Source organism: Erigeron canadensis, chromosome 7, assembly GCF_010389155.1.
Source record: "Erigeron canadensis isolate Cc75 chromosome 7, C_canadensis_v1, whole genome shotgun sequence".
Classification (NCBI taxonomy): Eukaryota; Viridiplantae; Streptophyta; class Magnoliopsida; order Asterales; family Asteraceae; genus Erigeron; species Erigeron canadensis.
The window spans coordinates 11,754,846-11,773,567 of NC_057767.1; the positions used below are offsets into that span (position 1 = coordinate 11,754,846).

Here is an 18,722-nt window from a genome sequence, read left to right on the forward strand (position 1 = left end):
GACATTTGATCAATCTTAACTATGTTGCCCCTAGACAAGGTTGGGAAGATGACAAACCCGTTGCTGCTGCTGCTGGTGGTGATGATCAGGCTCAAGATAATCATCAGGAAGAGCGAGCTGATCAGTTTGAGGGACTCAATGATGTTCCTTTATATGCTGGAGATCTGGAGCATGATCCAGATATGGATGCTCTTATGGAGGATATTGATGATCCTGCAAATCTTGTTCCACCAACTTCTGGAGTTTCTATTTCTACCTCTGCTCCAGTTGGTGTTGATGTTGCTGGTCCTTCTGAATTGCCGGTTAATGTGGTTGAGGATTCAGAAGATAAAGAAGAGGAAGAGAGATTGCTGAAGCGAAGAAGAAGACAAGCAAGATCTCAAGCTGAAGTTGATAGAGAATTCGCTGCTTATAATGAAGCCATGGAGAGGTCTCATGCACCTAATGTTGGTGATACTCCATTGGTTTGCTGCTTTAAGAGCTTCAGTTTCTGATGTTCCTGTGTCTACTACTTCTGCTGATATTGTTGTTGGGGAGAGGAGGTCGAGACCAAAGTTTATAATAAGAGGAATTGGTTCTCGCGCACAAGTTGTTACTGAGGCTACAACTGTTATGATTCGTACTGTTCCGGAGTCTACAGTTCGTCAAGAGCCAGAGCCGACACTTGTTGCTCCTAGGCCTTCGTCTGCTCCTATTCAGGCGACAGTTCCTGTTTCTACTGTCATGGGACGTCTGTTGGCTCCTCTGCAAAGACCACAGATGCCTCCCACAGGAACTTTTAGTGCTCGTATGCCTTCATTTGAAGCTATGATGCCACCTTGGGCCTCTACATTTGATGTTGCTTCTACGTCATGTCTAGTTGCTCCAGTTCAAGTGCAGCTGAGTCGTTTGTTTTCAGAGAAGAAGATGTTGGAGATGAGGGTCACAGGTTTGGAGAATCAGCTAACGCTCCAAGCTGCTAAGCATCAGGAAGAGATGGACATAATGACAACTCTTGTTCATTCTCTTGGTTCTAGACTTGACCAATTCTTGGCTCAAGGGGAGATAAGAGTGGTTGTAAGGATGATGAGCTAGCAAGGAAGTCAAGAGATGATGATCATGAAGATCAAGATCCAGCTCAAGGTCCTAATCAAGCACAACCATCAGTTGGTGAGCCAGAGAATAGAGATCAAGGTCAAGGTCAAGATGCTGGTGATGATGCTATGGATACAGAGACTGCAAACATTCAGGGGGAGTCGCCAAGACAAAGAGAGTCAGAGATTGCTGGTACAGCTGGTGCTAGTACTTCTAGGACTCAAGATAAAGGCAAAGCTGTGATGGCCACTCCAGATGCAGATCCTGATGATCCAAATAATGATGATGGGGAAGATTCCAATTCAGGTAACTCCGATTCTAATTCTAATAGAATAGAAAGGGAGATTCGAGAAAAGATAGTGAATGATCCTCATAATCATATAGAAAAAGAAAATCTTAGCAAAGGAAAATCTAATCAGGATAGTGAGTCAACTAAGACTGATTCTACTACCAATGCCTCTACAGAGTCAGATTTGCACCCTTTAATTGTGCATAGACTAGAAAAGAGATTGGGATATGATCCACAAGCTCATATGAGAGCTAGAGCAGAGATTATGGATTATGATGATTATTATGATCCAGGATCACTTAGGGATCAAATGAAAGAACAGTCCGGGGTAACTCATACACCTTCAGAGTCAGAGTCAGATTCGGATTCGGATTCGGATTATGAACCTTAGTGCTAATGATTTTTGTTTTTGTAATAATTATAAGATAAATATGAATGTATTTGTTACATTATATTTATGATATAATATTATTGTTGTAAGTTAAAATAAATAAAGATTATAAGATAAATATTAATGTAATTGTTGCATTATATTTATGATATAGTATTATTTATTTTACTTTCTTTTATGTATTTATACTATTTTATTATGTCTTGACTTATAATTCATGTTCTTTATCTTTGTATACGTGAATCGTTTGAATTGCAGATAAGCTTCAAAGGATAGGTGCATTGGACGATCTTGATGCTGAAGAAGATTTAGAAAGTATCGATGATGAAGATATGGAAGGAGAGTTCATTACTTCAGAAGCTGGTAGAAAAAGGTTGCTTGAGACACCTTATGATTTTGATCGTGTCTTTAATGAAGATGAAGTCATTCAAGTTGAACCAATAGCTGAAGTGGAACAATTCAATCTCAATCCAATCAGAGATAGTCTAGATGAACCTAAGAATGCTGCAAGTTTGAGATTTGTTGTATATGCAAATATAGTTGATGAAAGACATGATAATCTTTTTGATCTATACTGGAATATAGATGCTACACGAGAGGTTGATCTTGGAAGATTTAATATACCTCCGGTGCAGCAAGATCACGAGTTTATTATTGATAGACTGATTCCCGGTTATAGAGGACATACTAGTTTGGTAATACGTGATACGTATAAACCATCAATGTTTTGGGAATTTATCTCAAACAAGGATGCACCCAAGTACTTCTCAATGATACAAAGTTGGTTCTATGATCATAGAATCAAATTGTTTATTATCAAGAGAAAGGAGGGATGCCAGTATATGTCTATGAGTCAAAGACATTTCCACTCTCTCAGTGATTCAGACATGATAGATTTGGGAAGACGCTGGTTCGTTAATCTTCAGAGCAATAGACTTGCAGATTTCTACTGGAATAGATTCAAAGATGAAAGAATTAGGTATTTCAGTAATAGAGGTTTGAAGCCAGAAGAAAGGTTGATTAAGCCAACACTTTTGAAGAAGATTAAGAATCCAGATGGCACATTTCATTTTAAACAACGAAGGATTAAATGTGTTAAGAAGATTCCTGCTATCAGATGGGATCAAGATATGCTGACAGAGATGACATTTTGGCAGATAGATATCAAGTTAGGCGAAGCAAAGATGTTTGTTGATGATTCATAAGAACAAATGTTGCTACGCATGTATGATCCAATGCAGGTTGTCAACTTGTCAAGAGGTGATCAGAGAAGACTTTTGGATACACCTTGCTCAGCAGTGGAATATTGGAGAGTTGAAGAAAGGCGCTATCGCAACATTCTCGCTCATTGTTTGCAAGAAAGAATTCATGCGAATAGCATAAGACTTTTGTTTAATGGATAACTTTGAAGTTCAAGTTCGAAGACTTTAAAGAGATCTAGTTGCAATCGTCAAGGGGGAGTCTGTAGATGCAGATTCGTTGTAACAATCGCAACATAGATTTGATTATCGTTTATGTTTTACGAACCATGTTTGTAATCATTTAAATAAGAACTTGTGTTGATATTTAATGATTACGATTGAACTTCAATATTATATCTGTTTATGTTTTGTATGGTGTTTGTGTGTTATATATTGTTTTGCAGGTACAAGAACATAGAATCAAGGTTTATAAGTGTCGTAGAACACTTGAACAATGATTGGATGTTATGTACGAGCCAAACAAAGCTAAACAAAGAGTCAAAGGTCGTCCCTCGTGTTGACGTCATCAGCATGTTCCCTCGTGCTGACGTCAGCACGAGGCAAGTCGATTGACTTATTGTTTCTGGCCTAATCTGCGATTAAGGCCTAAGCCCACACGATCCAATACTTAACTAGTATAAATACAAGACCTAATCTATGTAATTAGGTTAATCGTTGGTGAATCTTAGTTAATTATTCACGAATTTAGTAATCAAGGTTATTTGTTCCTTCGTGTGTTCTCCTACACGAACCACAAGCCTTGTGCATCTCCTTGGGTTGGTTAATTGCTTATTAATCAACAAAAGGCAATAGCAATCTAGTTATCTCAAGAGGATTCCACACTCCTGACATAGCGAATCGCGTCTTATTACGATCCACGCAACAATAGGGCACCTTACACTCAATTTTGAAACAAGAAGTCAGCTCAAAGAATTTCACCATTGAAAAACTTGAATCTAAAATAAAGGCTCAAAAACAATTAAATGCGATTTTGGTCACTGAAGCTAAAATTTAAGAAGAAAAGTTTTTGAAAATCAAGCACATAACTGAATCATGGTGTACTGGTTCTAAAAGAGTTGCTAAATATGTTAATGTGCAAGTTCCTCATCAAGTTCAAGCTTTTTTTGATGGTGACTATGATAGAGCTATTGCTATCAGTGAAGTCTGTGCCATGGAACCTTGTTATCAGCCTCCTTCACCACCCAAGATACAAACCAAGGGAAAGAACTCTAAACCAATTATATTGGTTCAGAAGTCTGGTATTGGGTTTAATAATCCTGAGAAATTTGGTCAAACCATTGCTGAAGCTGTGTCTGAATCTGATAGGGTAATTGAATTAAAACCTGAGGAAACTCTTGATTTATCAAAACTGTCAATTACCCAATCTGTGTCAAATTCAAAATTTAAGTCAAACAATGGTGAATCAAAAAGAAACAAAAGGAAAATTAGAGATCATATTGCTCCAAAAGAAAAGAGCAAAATTCTGAAGAATGAGAAGTCTGTTTCAAATGGAAATGTTTTACCAACCGAATCTGTGTCTAATCCAAACCACCTCAAATCTGACTCGGACAAAATAATTTCTAAATATGTTGAGTCCAGAAAAGGTAAGATTTCAAATGATACTAATTTACTTGCAAGTGTGTCTAATTCAAATATTGTTGATCAAAGTAAATTAAGGTTTGAATGTAAGAAATCTAGAATAGGCAAATGTTTTGTTCAAAAGGAAACTCTAAATGTTGCAAGAAAGAATTTCAAATCTGGCAAGGGTCAGCTTAAGCAACAATGGGTTTCTAAATGTGATAAGAATATTGGTTTTGTTTCCCAATCTGAGTCAGACCTTGTGGTCAGCTCTGGTGAACCCATCCTTGGATGGGTTCCCAAAATGAACTAATATCTTATTGAAAATGCAGGGCTATCATGATGCACATACCTGGCACTTGGACAGTGGGTGTTCCAAGCATATGACCGGATGTAAGTCCCTGCTATGTAACTTTAGGACAAGCGCTGGTCCTAGTATTACATTTGGAGATGATTCCCAAGGAAGAACAAAAGGATTTGGTATTCTTTCAAATGGTCACCTTACCTTCAGAATGGTGTCTTATGTGAACGGTCTGAAGCACAATTTGATAAGTGTGGGTCAATTATGTGATGCTGGCTATGAAGTAAGATTTCGTTCTGATAAGGGTATAGTTTTGGATTTAGAAGGCAATGTGGTGTTAATTGCAAACAGAGATGAGTCTTTATATTCATTTGACATGAGAAATCCAACTGTCACAAAAGAAGTCTGTTTCATGTCAAAGACTCAAGATGAGCTAAATTGGTTGTGGCATAAGAGGCTGTCTCATATGAATTTCAAAGACATCAACAAGTTGTGTAAGAAAGAGCTAGTGTCTGGTCTTCCTGTGATTAAGTATGAGAAGGACAAGCTGTGTGGTCCTTGTGAGAAAGGAAAGCAACACAAAGCTTCATTCAAATCAAAAACTTGCTCAACCATTGATAGTTGTTTGGATTTGCTGCATATGGATCTGTTTGGACCAATAAGTACTCCCTCATTCACTGGAATGAGATATACGTTGGTCATTGTTGATGAATATTCAAGATATACCTGGGTTTTCTTTCTAAAGCACAAAAGTGATGCTGCTGACACTATTATTCATTTCATTAAGCAAGCTGAAATACTCTACAAAAGGCCTGTTAACAGTTAAGAAGTGACAATGGAACTGAATTTAAAAATGTCACACTTAATTCATTTTGCAGGGAGAAAGGTATTTCACAAGTTTACTCAGCAGCAAGAACTCCTCAACAGAATGGTGTTGCAGAAAGAAGAAACAGAACTCTTATTCAAGCTGCCAGATCCATGATGACACAAAACAATGTCAAAGCTCATTTTTGGGCTGAAGCAATTCACACAGCTTGCTTCACTCAAAACAGATCTCTCATTGTGAAAAGACACCAGAAGACTTCATATGAACTTCTCAGGGGGAGAAAACCAGAGATTGGTTTCCTAAGAATGTTTGGAAGTCCTTACTTTATTTTAAATCAAAAAGACCATCTTGGAAAATTTGATGAGAAAGCAGATGAAGGTATCCTACTTGGATATGTCACAATGATGAAGGCCTACAGAGTGTACAATAAAAGAACCAAAACTATTGAAAACTCTGTAAATGTGACAATTGATGAAGGTTGCTCCAAGCCAGACTCCTCTCCACTTGAAGATGACAATATTGATTTTGAAGAACTGACTGTTCCTGAAAATGAGCCTCCCTCTAATCCACTAGTTGAAGATAAGAATGCTCAAACTCAGGGGGAGCAAATATTTGAAGAAGAATAGTTACCAATTTTTGAAAATGTGCAAGTTGATCCTTTTCCTCAAGAAATTATTCCAGTGAATGACTCCCAAGCTGACTCTGTTCCATCAACTTCAATCCAAGCTGATCATTGGATTCCTCAAAATGATCAAGCTAGAACGACTAATGTGAGTCGGCCCATTGTCCAAGAATCAAATAATACCCATCATGTTACTAAATGGACAAGGAGTCATGCAATTAACCCAATCATTGGTGATCCATTATCTGGTGTAAAACCAAGAAGAAAGGCAACAGGCAATTTCTGCATGTTTGTCAATTTTGTTAGTAAAATGGAGCCAACTGATGTTGCTGAGGCACTGTCAGATCCCTCTTGGGTAAATGCAATGCAAGATGAACTAACACAGTTTGAGAGAAACAAGGTTTGGGAACTTGTTCCAAGACCTCATCATTGTAAGACTGTGATTGGAACCAAGTGGGTCTACAGAAATAAGATGGATGAAAGAGGAGTTGTGACCAGAAACAAAGCAAGATTAGTAGCTCTCGGATACAGACAAGAAGATGGAATTGATTATGATGAAACCTTTGCTCCTGTAGCAAGACTGGAAGCCATCAGAATGTTCTTGGCTTATTTTGCACACAGGGGATTTAAGGTTTATCAAATGGATGTGAAAAGTGCATTTCTAAATGGGAAATTGGAAGAAGAAGTCTATGTTGAACAACCTCCAAGTTTTGAAAGTTCAAAGTTTCCTAATCATGTGTTTAAGCTTGACAAGGCTCTCTATGGTCTCAAACAAGCTCCAAGAGCATGGTATGATAATTTGTCCAAATTTCTACTTGAAAATAAATTCAAAAGAGGTAATGTTGACAAGACCTTATTTGTGAGAAAATATAATGGTGATATTCTACTTGTACAAATTTATGTAGATGATATAATTTTTGGTTCTAGCAGTGAAGGACTTTGCAAAAAGTTTTCTGAATTAATGTCTCAAAAGTATGAGATGAGCATGATGGGAGAACTTAACTATTTTCTTGGTTTACAAGTTAAACAAACCAAAAATGGTATTTTTATAAATCAAGGAAAATATGTTAAAGATTTACTGAACGAATTTGGTTTTAATGATTGCTCGCCTATGAAAACTCCTATGGGAACTGGTGATAAGCTTAGTGAAGATAAAAGTGGAAAACCCACTGATGTCACTGCTTATAGGGGTATGATAGGCTCTCTACTTTATTTGACTACCAGTAGACCAGATATTATGTTTGCTACATGTTTATGTGCAAGATATCAGGCTAATCCTAAAGAATCACATCTTAAAGCTGTGAAGAGAATCTTTAGATACCTTAAAGGTAGTCCCAATCTGGGTCTTTGGTATCCCAAAGACTCTGGATTTGATCTAATTGGCTATTCAGATTCTGACTTTGCAGGATGCAAGATTGATAGAAAAAGTACTTCTGGAGCTTGTCAATTGCTTGGCAACAGACTTGTAAGCTGGTCTAGGTTGTTCACAAGTTTTGTGGATGCAATTTCAATTCAAGACTATGGTGTCACTGCCTCAAAAACTCCAATATTTTGTAACAATACAAGTGCCATAGCAATCTCCAACAATCCTGTACTTCATTCTAGGACCAAGCACATCGAAATCAGATATCATTTCATCAGAGATCATGTGACGAAGGAAGATGTTGAACTGCACTTCATTCCAACTGAGAATCAGCTTGCTGACTTGTTTACCAAGCCTTTGGATGAAAACGTGTTCAATTATCTAATAAGCAAGTTGGGTATGCTAGATATGTAAAAGGCAGTGTGATAAGTAATGATAAATTCAACCCCTTTGAATTTTGTTAAAGTTTTAAGGGCAAGCTGTGTTTGACATAGACTACCTATATTTACTTGGTAAAAATCAAGTTAAAATGGGTAAGCTGAGTCTGACCCAGCTAAGGAGTTGTTTTTATTATTAAACGTCTCAGTGCGTTTTATTATTTAGTTTATTTAACTTATTTATCCTTCTTCTGGTGAATGAGTGAGTGACACGTGTGGAGGCAATAGACTTTTACTGCAAAAGTGCCCTCCACTAGCTGTTTTCACCCAATCACATTAGTTCTCTCTTTTCCCTCCAAACGGTTATTTTAAATATATATTTATTTTATCCGAATATATATATACTCATTTTAACCTAAATCCCAAATCAATTGCACTTTTATTTCATACTTTCTTATTTTTCTCCAATCTGTTTTTTGTTCCATTGAAATTAACTCAATCTTCTATAATATTTTCTTCAGTTTTAATTATAATAAAATGTCTTCTTCATCATTTTCGTCTCAATCTGTTAGTAACTCAAACAATAATAATAATGATTCTTCTTCCGAATCTGGGTTTCAACACCCAGCTCCGGTAAGCGCGATCAAGATTCAACCCTATGTTGTGGGTTCTGATGTGGTTGTTAGCCCGACTGATCTTGATACTGGTAAAATCAAGATCGTTAATCTTGTATCTGCCAATGTTCATCCTCCTTCTTGGGCAGAAGGTTATGATGAAGTTGTTGCCTTTTTATGGCATCATCCCTTTGGCAAGATATTGATTGAGAAGCCGGATGTGGTGTACCAGGACATGCTCTGCGAATTTTGGGCGAGCTGTGTGGTGGGACAGACGAAGAAAGGACATGCCGTAATTCGAGGCACCATCCTTAATGGTATGAAACAGGTATTCATTACTTTAAGAAGACTTAGGTCTGCTTTTGAACTGTCTTATATGCCTGAAGATGATTATGAAAATGTCGTTTCTCACACTGAAGCCAAAAATATTTTACCTATTTGTGGGTATTCTGGTCCATTGGCTTCAGTGGTAAAAATGAAATATTTAACTTCCATTTGGAATTATCTTCTTAGTACTTTAAATAAATCATTACAAATGAAGACAGGCAGTTTTGATCAACCTAATGTCCTCGAATTACAACTTTTTCATTCCTTGGTCACTATGACCAGAGTAGATTATGCAGGACTTATTTTTAGAAACTTAGTTGGCCGAGTCAATAATAAGACTTTTACCATACCTTATGGTAGAATTCTTGGACTCATCATCGAAGCAATAGTTGATGGGGACTTCAGTTTGGCAACTGGCCAGACTATGGAATGCAAGACCATTAATACTAATATTTTCAATAGTCCCAAGGTAACTGCGCAGGGATTAACCCCAGCAATGCAGATTTACCTTGATTTTTGCAGGCAAAGAGAAAGGGAACAACAAGGATTGGAGGAAGCTGTCTCTCCTTCGAGCGCGATCTAAGTCTGACACTCAATTTGCCAATCAGGAGAGTTAAGGTACACAATCTCTTGAACCCTTAAAATCCTCCAAATCTACTCCTTCTTCATCTTCCGAGGGTAAAGAGTTGGCCACATCATCAGCCACTCTAGCCACACCCTCATCCACCATTTCCAAATCCGCCTCCAAAGACCCATTGTTGAGGACTTAGTACCTCTCAATGTATACAAAAAGAAAAGATCCAGAAGGAATATATCAGCTTTAGGGGTTGACAAAACAATCATAAAAATTAAAGTCCCCCAAGGTGCATTGGAAGCTGAGGAACGTTCCCAAGCTGACTCTGCCACCCAAGCTGATAGGCCGATTTCACCACACCCATCTGCACTCTCCCAAAAGAGTATAGACGAGTTAAAGGGAACAACTACTTATGTCCAACCCTCCAAACAAGGTGAAGACATTGAAACAAAGACCTCCTCCCAAGGTCATACTGTGTCTAAGCCTAATTCGCCATCATCAGCCTCCCAAAAGGTTGATGATATCAATAAAGGGACACCAGAGGATCTTGCCCAGATCCAAAAAGAGTCAGAGTCTGTGCACATGTTGACTAAGGATGTTAGCATCGAACGCCTAAATGACACTGCTCTCATTCCTCAAGCTAGTCAGACTCCTACTTTTTTACACTCTGAGTCTACACTGGCTGTCAATGCCCCTTCTAGATCTCAAGGAGGGGTACAGGCCTTAATTCTCCCTCATGATACTTTGGTGACACAACACACCTCTGTTGAAGGGCAATAATCTACCCTTAACATTACACCTGCAGGGTCTGTGTCTGCATCTGTCCTTGGACAGAGGGATCATGTAGGTTACATGGCTCTCTTTAGGGAGGTCATGTTAGCCCTTGTGCAGCAAAGGGAACCATTGATGGTCCTCACGATGTCAATGAGAACATAGTCACTATCTCCAGAAGTGACTCTTCATTCGATGATGTGCTTGCCCATCCATCCTCAAGGGATGCTCTGATGAAAGATGCCAGTGGAGGTGTTGATCAAAATCAAGATCAACAAATTCCCACTGCCCCACAATCTGAATTACAAGTCAATCCTTCTCAGATTGTTCAGCACATCATCATTTCTGAAAGATCTGCTCATGAGACTCACTCTCATGAGAAAATTAGCCAAAACTCTCCTCAACTCCACCCCCTTCTAAATGAACCCAATGACCCTAATGTTAAGGATTGCAGTCTGCCTCCTAATGAGCCAGTGGTTGAAAAACCAACTGCAAGTTCTTCCCAAGCTGCCAATATCTCATTTTTAGATTTGGTAAATCAGCTCACTGAATTTATGTCAACCTCTAAGGTTGAGAATTCAAAGTTGGTTGAAGGCTTGGTCAAGATCCAAAAGGATCAGGAATTGACGGGTAAGAAGGTGGAGAAGCTGTGCCAAGGTCAAAAACAATTGGAAGAAAAGATGATAAAGGCACTTGAGGTGATGAAGAAGAAGCAGAGCAAGCTGATAGAGTCCCTTGATAGTTTTACAAAGGCTATCAATGAACAAAATGAAGTAACCAAGAGGACTCTGGGTCAGTTTGAACAGTCAGCCACAAAATTCACAAGAGATGTTTCTATTGAGCTAAAAAATGCAAACAAGTCACAAGCTAACTTTAAAACAGAGCTGGTAGAGATAGCCAAAAGTGTGAAGTCCAATTTGAGGCTACTTCATGATGACAATGTTGATCTTCATAGAGCATGGGCAACTAGGAATTTCAGAATGGATGTATTGAACACTAGGTTGAGTGGAGTATTTGCAACCCAGTCAGCTCCTACCCTGGTGATGATGACAAAAAGGGGGAGAAGACAAATGAAGAAATGACTGATGCCGAAAATGTAATTGAAAAAGAAAAAGAAAGAGCAAAGGTCAAAAAAGAAGTTGCAGAATACTTAGCCAAATTGAAATCTAAGCAAGACCAAGCAAGAGCTCAAAGGAATGCCTTGGATAGGAGAATGGTGGTGTTTGGTTCTGTTGAGAAGATAAAAATGCCAGAATCTGAGTCTGGTGGTGAAAGGTCTGAAGGAAAGAATGAGGAAGCTGTTAGGAGATGTGATAATGTTGAGGGGGAGGAAACTGATGTTGTGAAAGATGTAGTGGGAGAATATGGTAAAGAAGGTGCTGATAAAGGAAAGTCTACACAATCTGTCTCTGCACAAGCTGACCCAGCTTCAAAGGTTGGAAAGGTTGAAGCTATCCTCTCTTTCTTCTGATCCTGAGCTGGCCAAGGCATTACAAGAACAATTCATTGAAGAAGACAAAGAGTTGGCAGCTGTGGGATCAAGGAAAAATGAAAGCAAGAAGAGAAAGAAAGTGAAGGTTCACACTACTCCTTCACAAAAAGCGAAAGATGTCAAGAAAAGTGTTGAAGCTCATGCTGGATGGGAAGCTCTGGATGTTAAGAAAGTACAAGAAAGACTAAATTACAGAAAATATCCGGAGACCATCATTCTAGTTCAGTTAAAAAGAAGAAAAAGTCAAACCATTCCCAGCATCAGATGTACAAGAAAAGGTTATGAAACTACTTGGGAAACTTATGATCTAAACAATCTGTTTGATCTAGGTTATACTGAGTGGGTTGAAATACATGACATCATTTTCAACCAACCTGGCATTTATAGAGAGACTGTCTTGGAAGCACTTGAGAAGAAGATGGCGATTGTTGTGAAAAACAAAATTAATGTGTCAAGTCTTCCAAAGCCAAAGTATTATGATATGGAAGAAGATGAGTCTGAAGAGCCTCTCAAGAAAAGAAGAAGAAAACAAGTCAATCTTGATGGTCCTGAAGGAGATCACTCAGATTTCATAAAGAACTTAAATCCTTCAGAACTACTTGAGCAGTTGGCACCTGAAGCTCTAGACAAACTTCTAAACCATCTCAATTTGTCTCTACCAGTTGGTGTACAAGATGCAAGGATTGGATTACACATCACTGATCCTGAACATGGGATGTATTTTGCAAATGCAAGTGGGTAACTAGTCTTTCAGAGAACTGCAGAGATCAGGCAGGTACCTACAATGCATCTCTTTACCTTGTATAGATTTTGTGTCACTTTTGGTGAGCAAGGTAATGGGTATGAGCAGTTTCTGATTGATGAAGGACTAGATAGAAAGATTGATTTTACTGTTGCCCCTTCATTTGAAGTAAAGCAAGAAACTGTTAATATTTTAGGAGGTCAATAGGTCTGATCTGCAAAATGTCTATATGACTCCTAATTGTAACACTTCATGCATATATAAGATCAGTTTTGTTGTAAAAAGTTGTTATCAGATTAAAGAACCCAAAAGATTCAAAGGGTCAGAAACTAATAGTCATATTTCACTTTGATTCTTTGTAAGCTAATAGTTAGATAAGTGTGTAGGGTTTTGTCATCATCAAATAGGGGGAGATTGTTGAGTCCCAATGAATGCTGTAAATTAAATGATGACAAATCTATATGAAAACACTTGTAAATCTTTTGGTTCTTGTATTGTAATTTGGGTCAGACTAAGCTGACACAGCTTGCGATCTGTAACTGACCCAGATTACGCTTCATACTTTGTAATTGTAATATCTTATGGGTGAAATTTCAGGTTTCATTATCTTGGGACCTCAAGATCATGGACCTTCAGGATCTTGACACGCCTTGACGAATTACTAACGATAAACTTCAAGTATTGTCTCTATGAAAATATTATGCAGGTAACTTGATATTTATCACAAGGGAAATATCTCTACGGTATAAAAGAGATTCAACACATGTCTTATTTGATCAACACGCAAAGAAGACTTAGTCCAGCATCATAATCGGACTTCAAGAGGAATTCAGAATGAGGAGAATATCTTCAAACGGCTACAATATCAGTCAAGATATGCTCGAACGTTCACCAGATGAAGACCAGGAAGATCCCTGTAATTTCGGAAAATTAGTTACTAGGCTGCTCTATATAAACGAGGACCTGATCGATCATAGGATATACAACATTACATACACTCACATATTTACTTGCTTATTTTCTCTGCTCATACTTGTAAACAACCAACACACTTTTCTTTACTTAGAAAGATCGATCAAGTCGCTCTATCATTGTAACCAATTTACACCATTAATAAAAGAACAAGGCAGGGACGATTGCTTCCTCCCGGGGTTTTTATGCCTGCAATCTACAAATCTCGGTGTTCTTTGTTCCTTTCTCTTTATTTTCCGCATTTATTTACGTTTATCTTTCTTTATCTTGCTTAATCTATCTTATATTTGATTATATAGTTATTTGCGAAATCTTTTGACTACCTTCTTTTGTTTAAGTCGACATAATCTTGATTTATCATACTTATTTTAAACGCATCTTTGAATCTAAACCAATTTTACAAGCTCTTAACCTCACGAACGAAAGTTTGGTTACATAATTGATCTAAGTCTTCAAGGTTGATTATCTTGGATAATTTTTGACCAAAACAATTTGGCGCCCACCGTGGGGCAAAAGGTGCTTTCGATCTGATAAAAAATCTTTTTGATTTTCATAAATCTCGATTTTTCAAAATCTAATACCGAAGATGTCGACTCAACCAACTAATTCTTTGCAAATTACTCCTGTTCTTTCTTCTCCTTTGCCTCCTCCACCACCAGGACGTGCTTCTTATCGAAGAAACAGGAACAATGTTGCTCGAACTTCTGCCCAGGAAAAAGGAAAGGAGCCAATGGATTCATTCCAGATCCCAGACTTATCTGGAGAAATTCCGGCAGGAAACTCATCTCAGGAGAATGCAAGATCAAGCCAGACTCAAAGGAGTTTTTACGACGATTATGGCAATCCGGATCCCTACAATACCGGATCTAGGAATGTTAACTCTGAAGAACTGCCTGACTTGTTTACTATTTTGTAGAATCTTGATAAGACAATTAAGACTAATCAAGAATATAATCAGGCACAATTCAAAATTCTTGAGTCAAGGATTTTTGAAAACAGACCACCGATGACTCCTAGGAATTTGTTTTCAACGACTCCAACTGCTCCTGAGTCTGCTCCTATTAATATGTCGATGCCAACTGCGACTCCTAATTTTGGGAGTAATATTCCGCAAAACACTCATGTTGCTGGAACATCGGCCACCATGAGTACAGGTTTGAAAAATTCTAATAATTTTGCTGGATCTTTTGCTTTTACTAATCCATCGCAAGGACAAGGAGCAAATGATTACATCGCTAGAGAATTTCAGAAGATTAAAGACATGATTTCGAGCGTCCCTGGATTTTGCAATCCAATTCCTAAAGTCAACCCTGCGTCCTATTTAATCAACAGATATGGCGACAGGATTACGAACGTAGAAATCCCGAAGAAATTCCAAGTTCCAAATATGAAACCATATGATGGAACCACTGACCCACAGGAGCATATCGAGCTGTATCTGGAGAAAATGGAAACGGTGCTGATTCCATCAAATTTGAAACAAGCTTGCTTATGCAGAAGCTTTGGATCGACACTATCTGGATCAGCCTTAAAATGGCTGCAGAGTTTGCCTCCTCTATCTATTAATTCTTTCGCTGATTTAACAAATTTATTTTATAGTCAATTTTCATGCAGTAGGACTTTTGAGAAATTGACTGATGATCTATATAAAATAATTCAAAAACCGCATGAATCACTTAGAGATTTTATGACTAGATTTACAAAAGAATCTCTTAATATTCCTAAATTAGATATGTTGACCGCTATTCAAGCTTTGCAGAGAGGTCTCCATAAAGGATCTAAATTCCAAGAAGATCTCATTATGACGCCATGCAGAAATTTAGATGAAGCAAAAGCAAGGGCAGCAAGATTTATAAAGCTCGAAGAAAATGAACTTACAACTTCGAAATTAGATGCCTTATCATATGATCGTCCAAATCAGAAGGCAAAAACCCCGGTGTTTAAACCGAGACACAAACCTTACTCAAGACATGTAGATGATCAAGTCAATGTCGTTGAAGAAGATGACGGGGTCGAATATCTAACTTTGGCATCATACTGTTTCTCTGTAGGAACTCATGGCATTATAATGGCGCTTAGAGATCTTGGAGACAAAGTAAGATGGCCTCAGAAGAAAAATGACGGATACTTCAAGAAGAAATATCCTAGCCAGTGGTGTGCTTATCATGAAGACTTTGGCCATATCACCGAAGATTGCAAGATGTTAAGAAGAGAAATATCCACTTTATTAGCAAAAGGATATTTGACTGAACTCCTTGGAAGGAAGAAGGCCAAAGATGTTGAAGGCTTGGACTTCTCCAAACCAAAATCAACACAAAAAGCAGATTCCCCACCAGCGAATGCAAAAGTAATTAATACCATCTCTGGGGGATCGGAAGTGTGCGGGACAATATATTCAGCAGCAAAAAGACTTGCAAAGCAAAGCAAAGCAGATAAAGGAGAAAGAAGTGTGAAGAAAGCATTAATTTCGGACTCAGACATTATCTACTTTGAAGAAGATTTTGATGATATCATGGAACCTCATCATGATGGGCTGGTAATTACTCTTTTTATCGCTAACCATTATGTTCGCAGGATTTTGATAGATAATGGGAGCTCAGTGAATATCATCAAGCTGGAGACATTACGAAGAATGGATATCTAGGAAGAAGATATCAATGGAAAGGCTTCTCCATTGATTGGATTCAGTGGGGAAACTAAATATACAGTGGGTGAAATAAAATTACCAGCTTATGTTGGAGGGATGAATTCAATGCAGAAATTCTGTGTCGTAGATTCTCTCCCAGGATGCAACATAATCTTGGGAAGACCCTGGATACACGAAATAAAGGCAGTACCTTCAACATATCACCAATGTGTTAAACTTCCAACACCTTGGGGAGTAGTTACTGTCAAGGGAGATCAGCAAGAAGCAAGAGAATGCTACACATCCAGCATGAAGTCAGCTGCAAAGCCAATTTCACAATAGCAATTACAGAAAAGGGTCTTCAATGTAGACGAACCAAAAGAGAAAGATGTAAAGGAATCTGAAGACATACAGAATCCCGTCTACTACGTAAGTGGAAGTTTAATTGATGCTGAAACCAGGTACTCTCATCTCGAAAAACTCATACTTGCATTAGTCATGGCATCTACTAAACTTAGACATTATTTTGAAACGCATGCTATACATGTTAGGAGAAATTACCCTATAAAATGTGTGCTTAGAAAACCTGAAGTATCAGGAAGAATGGCTAAATGGTCTGTAAAATTAAGTGCCTTTAACTTAGTATATGAACCTAGAAATGCTATAAAATCTCAAGCTTTAGCTGATTTTGTGGCAGATTTTAGTACTGACTTACAACAAGAAGTGGACTTAGAAGTTAAAATGCTAGAAGAAGCAACTGAGAAATGGATTCTATATACTGATGGTGCTGCTAATGTTAAAGGAATAGGATTAGGTATCGTACTAAAATCGCCACAGGGGGATATCATACCCCATGCAGTAAATTGTCATTTCATAGCTACTAATAATGAAGCAGAATATGAAGCTTTAATTTCTGGTATGCAATTGGCTAAAGATATGAATATTAGGAACCTTAAAGTATATGTAGATTCATTACTTTTAGCAAATCATTTTAATGGATCATACGCTGCAAAAGGAGAAAAATTAATGCAATATCTAGATATAGTTAAAAAAATTAGCTGAAAATTTTGACTTATTCGATATAGAACAAGTACCTAGAGAAGAAAATGTTGAAGCTGATGCCTTAGCAAACCTAGGTTCAACATTTAAGATGTCGTCTGAAACTAGTATTCCTATAGTTCATGTTCTATATCCTGCCATAGATAAAGAGTCTCATATAACTTTAGCTATTCAAGATAGTGAAACTGGAAAATCTGAAAACAATCAAACTTCATGGATGACACCTATAAAGGAATATATAAGCAATGGGACAATTCCTAAGGATGAAAACCCAAAGGCTTTTCGAATGAAAACTGCACATTATTCTATGATAAATGGTATCTTGTATAGAAAGTCTCTTGCAGGACCATATCTTAGGTGTTTAGAGGAAGCCGAGATCAAAGAGGTTCTTAAAGATATTCACGAAGGAGAATGTGGGAACCACACAGCTGGAAGATCCTTACATTCGAAAATCTTAAGGACTGGTTATTATTGGCCAACCATGAAACAAGATGCTGAAGATTATGCTAGGAAGTGTGATGTTTGCCAAAGACATAGCAACATTCATCATCAACTAGCTGAACCTATGTATCCAGTTTTGTCACCATGGCAATTCATGAAGTGGGGAATGGATATTGTAGGACCAATGACAGAATCTTCAGCGGGGAAGAAATATTTTTTAGCAATGACAGATTATTTTTCAAAATGGATTGAAGCTGAAGCATATTCCAAGATCCAGGAGTCTCATGTTATATCCTTCATCAAAAAGAATATATTGACCAGATTTGGGGTTCCAGCAGAGATAATTTGTGACAATGGTTCACAATTTATTGGAAAGAAAACCACAAATTTCAGTGAAAGATGGGGAATCAAGATGATCACTTCTACCCCTGTTCATCCTCAAGCCAATGGTCAAGCGGAGTCAAGTAATAAGATTATTATGAACAATCTAAAGAAAAGACTGGGACAGGCCAAAGGAAAATGGGCTGAAGAGTTACCATTTGTCTTATGGGTTGATCGCAGAACCTCTAAAAATGCAACTAGGCAAACCCCATTTTCGCTTGTTTTTGGAGCAGAAGCAGTATTGCCCACTGAAATGGACTTACCAACTGCTAGGATAAGTCTATTGAGTTATGAGAAAAACAAAGAATTAATGTTTGAAAGCTTGGAAGCTCTAGATGAATTACGAGAAAGAACCAGAATAAAAATAGCAGCTTATCAACAACGAATCGCCAAGTCTTATAATAAGAATTTAAGATAAAGACGATTTCAAGTTGGGGATTTGGTGTTAAAGAAAGCTTTGATCAAGCCTGATGGGAAATTGAACCCGAAATGGGAAGGACCTTATTTGATCGAGGCAAAAGCTGGTAAAGGATCTTATTGGTTACAATATCTAGAAGGTAAATTAGTTCCAAGAGCTTGGAACGCCATCCACCTTAAACTATATCATATCTAATTAATTTTGTCTCATTGACAAAATCAGGTATGATTTCTAAATCCTTTT

The 18,722-nt window shown here is 37.7% G+C and overlaps 1 protein-coding gene across 1 annotated transcript; it reads left to right on the top strand.

The window, feature by feature from the left end:
* The first annotated feature begins 14,140 nt into the window (after positions 1-14,140).
* On the top strand, positions 14,141-16,522 carry LOC122608960. Its single transcript, XM_043782027.1, has 3 exons — positions 14,141-14,428; positions 14,471-16,090; positions 16,199-16,522. Exons 1-3 carry the CDS (start codon positions 14,141-14,143, stop codon positions 16,520-16,522), a joined length of 2,232 nt encoding a protein of 743 aa, XP_043637962.1.
* Positions 16,523-18,722: the final 2,200 nt, after the last annotated feature.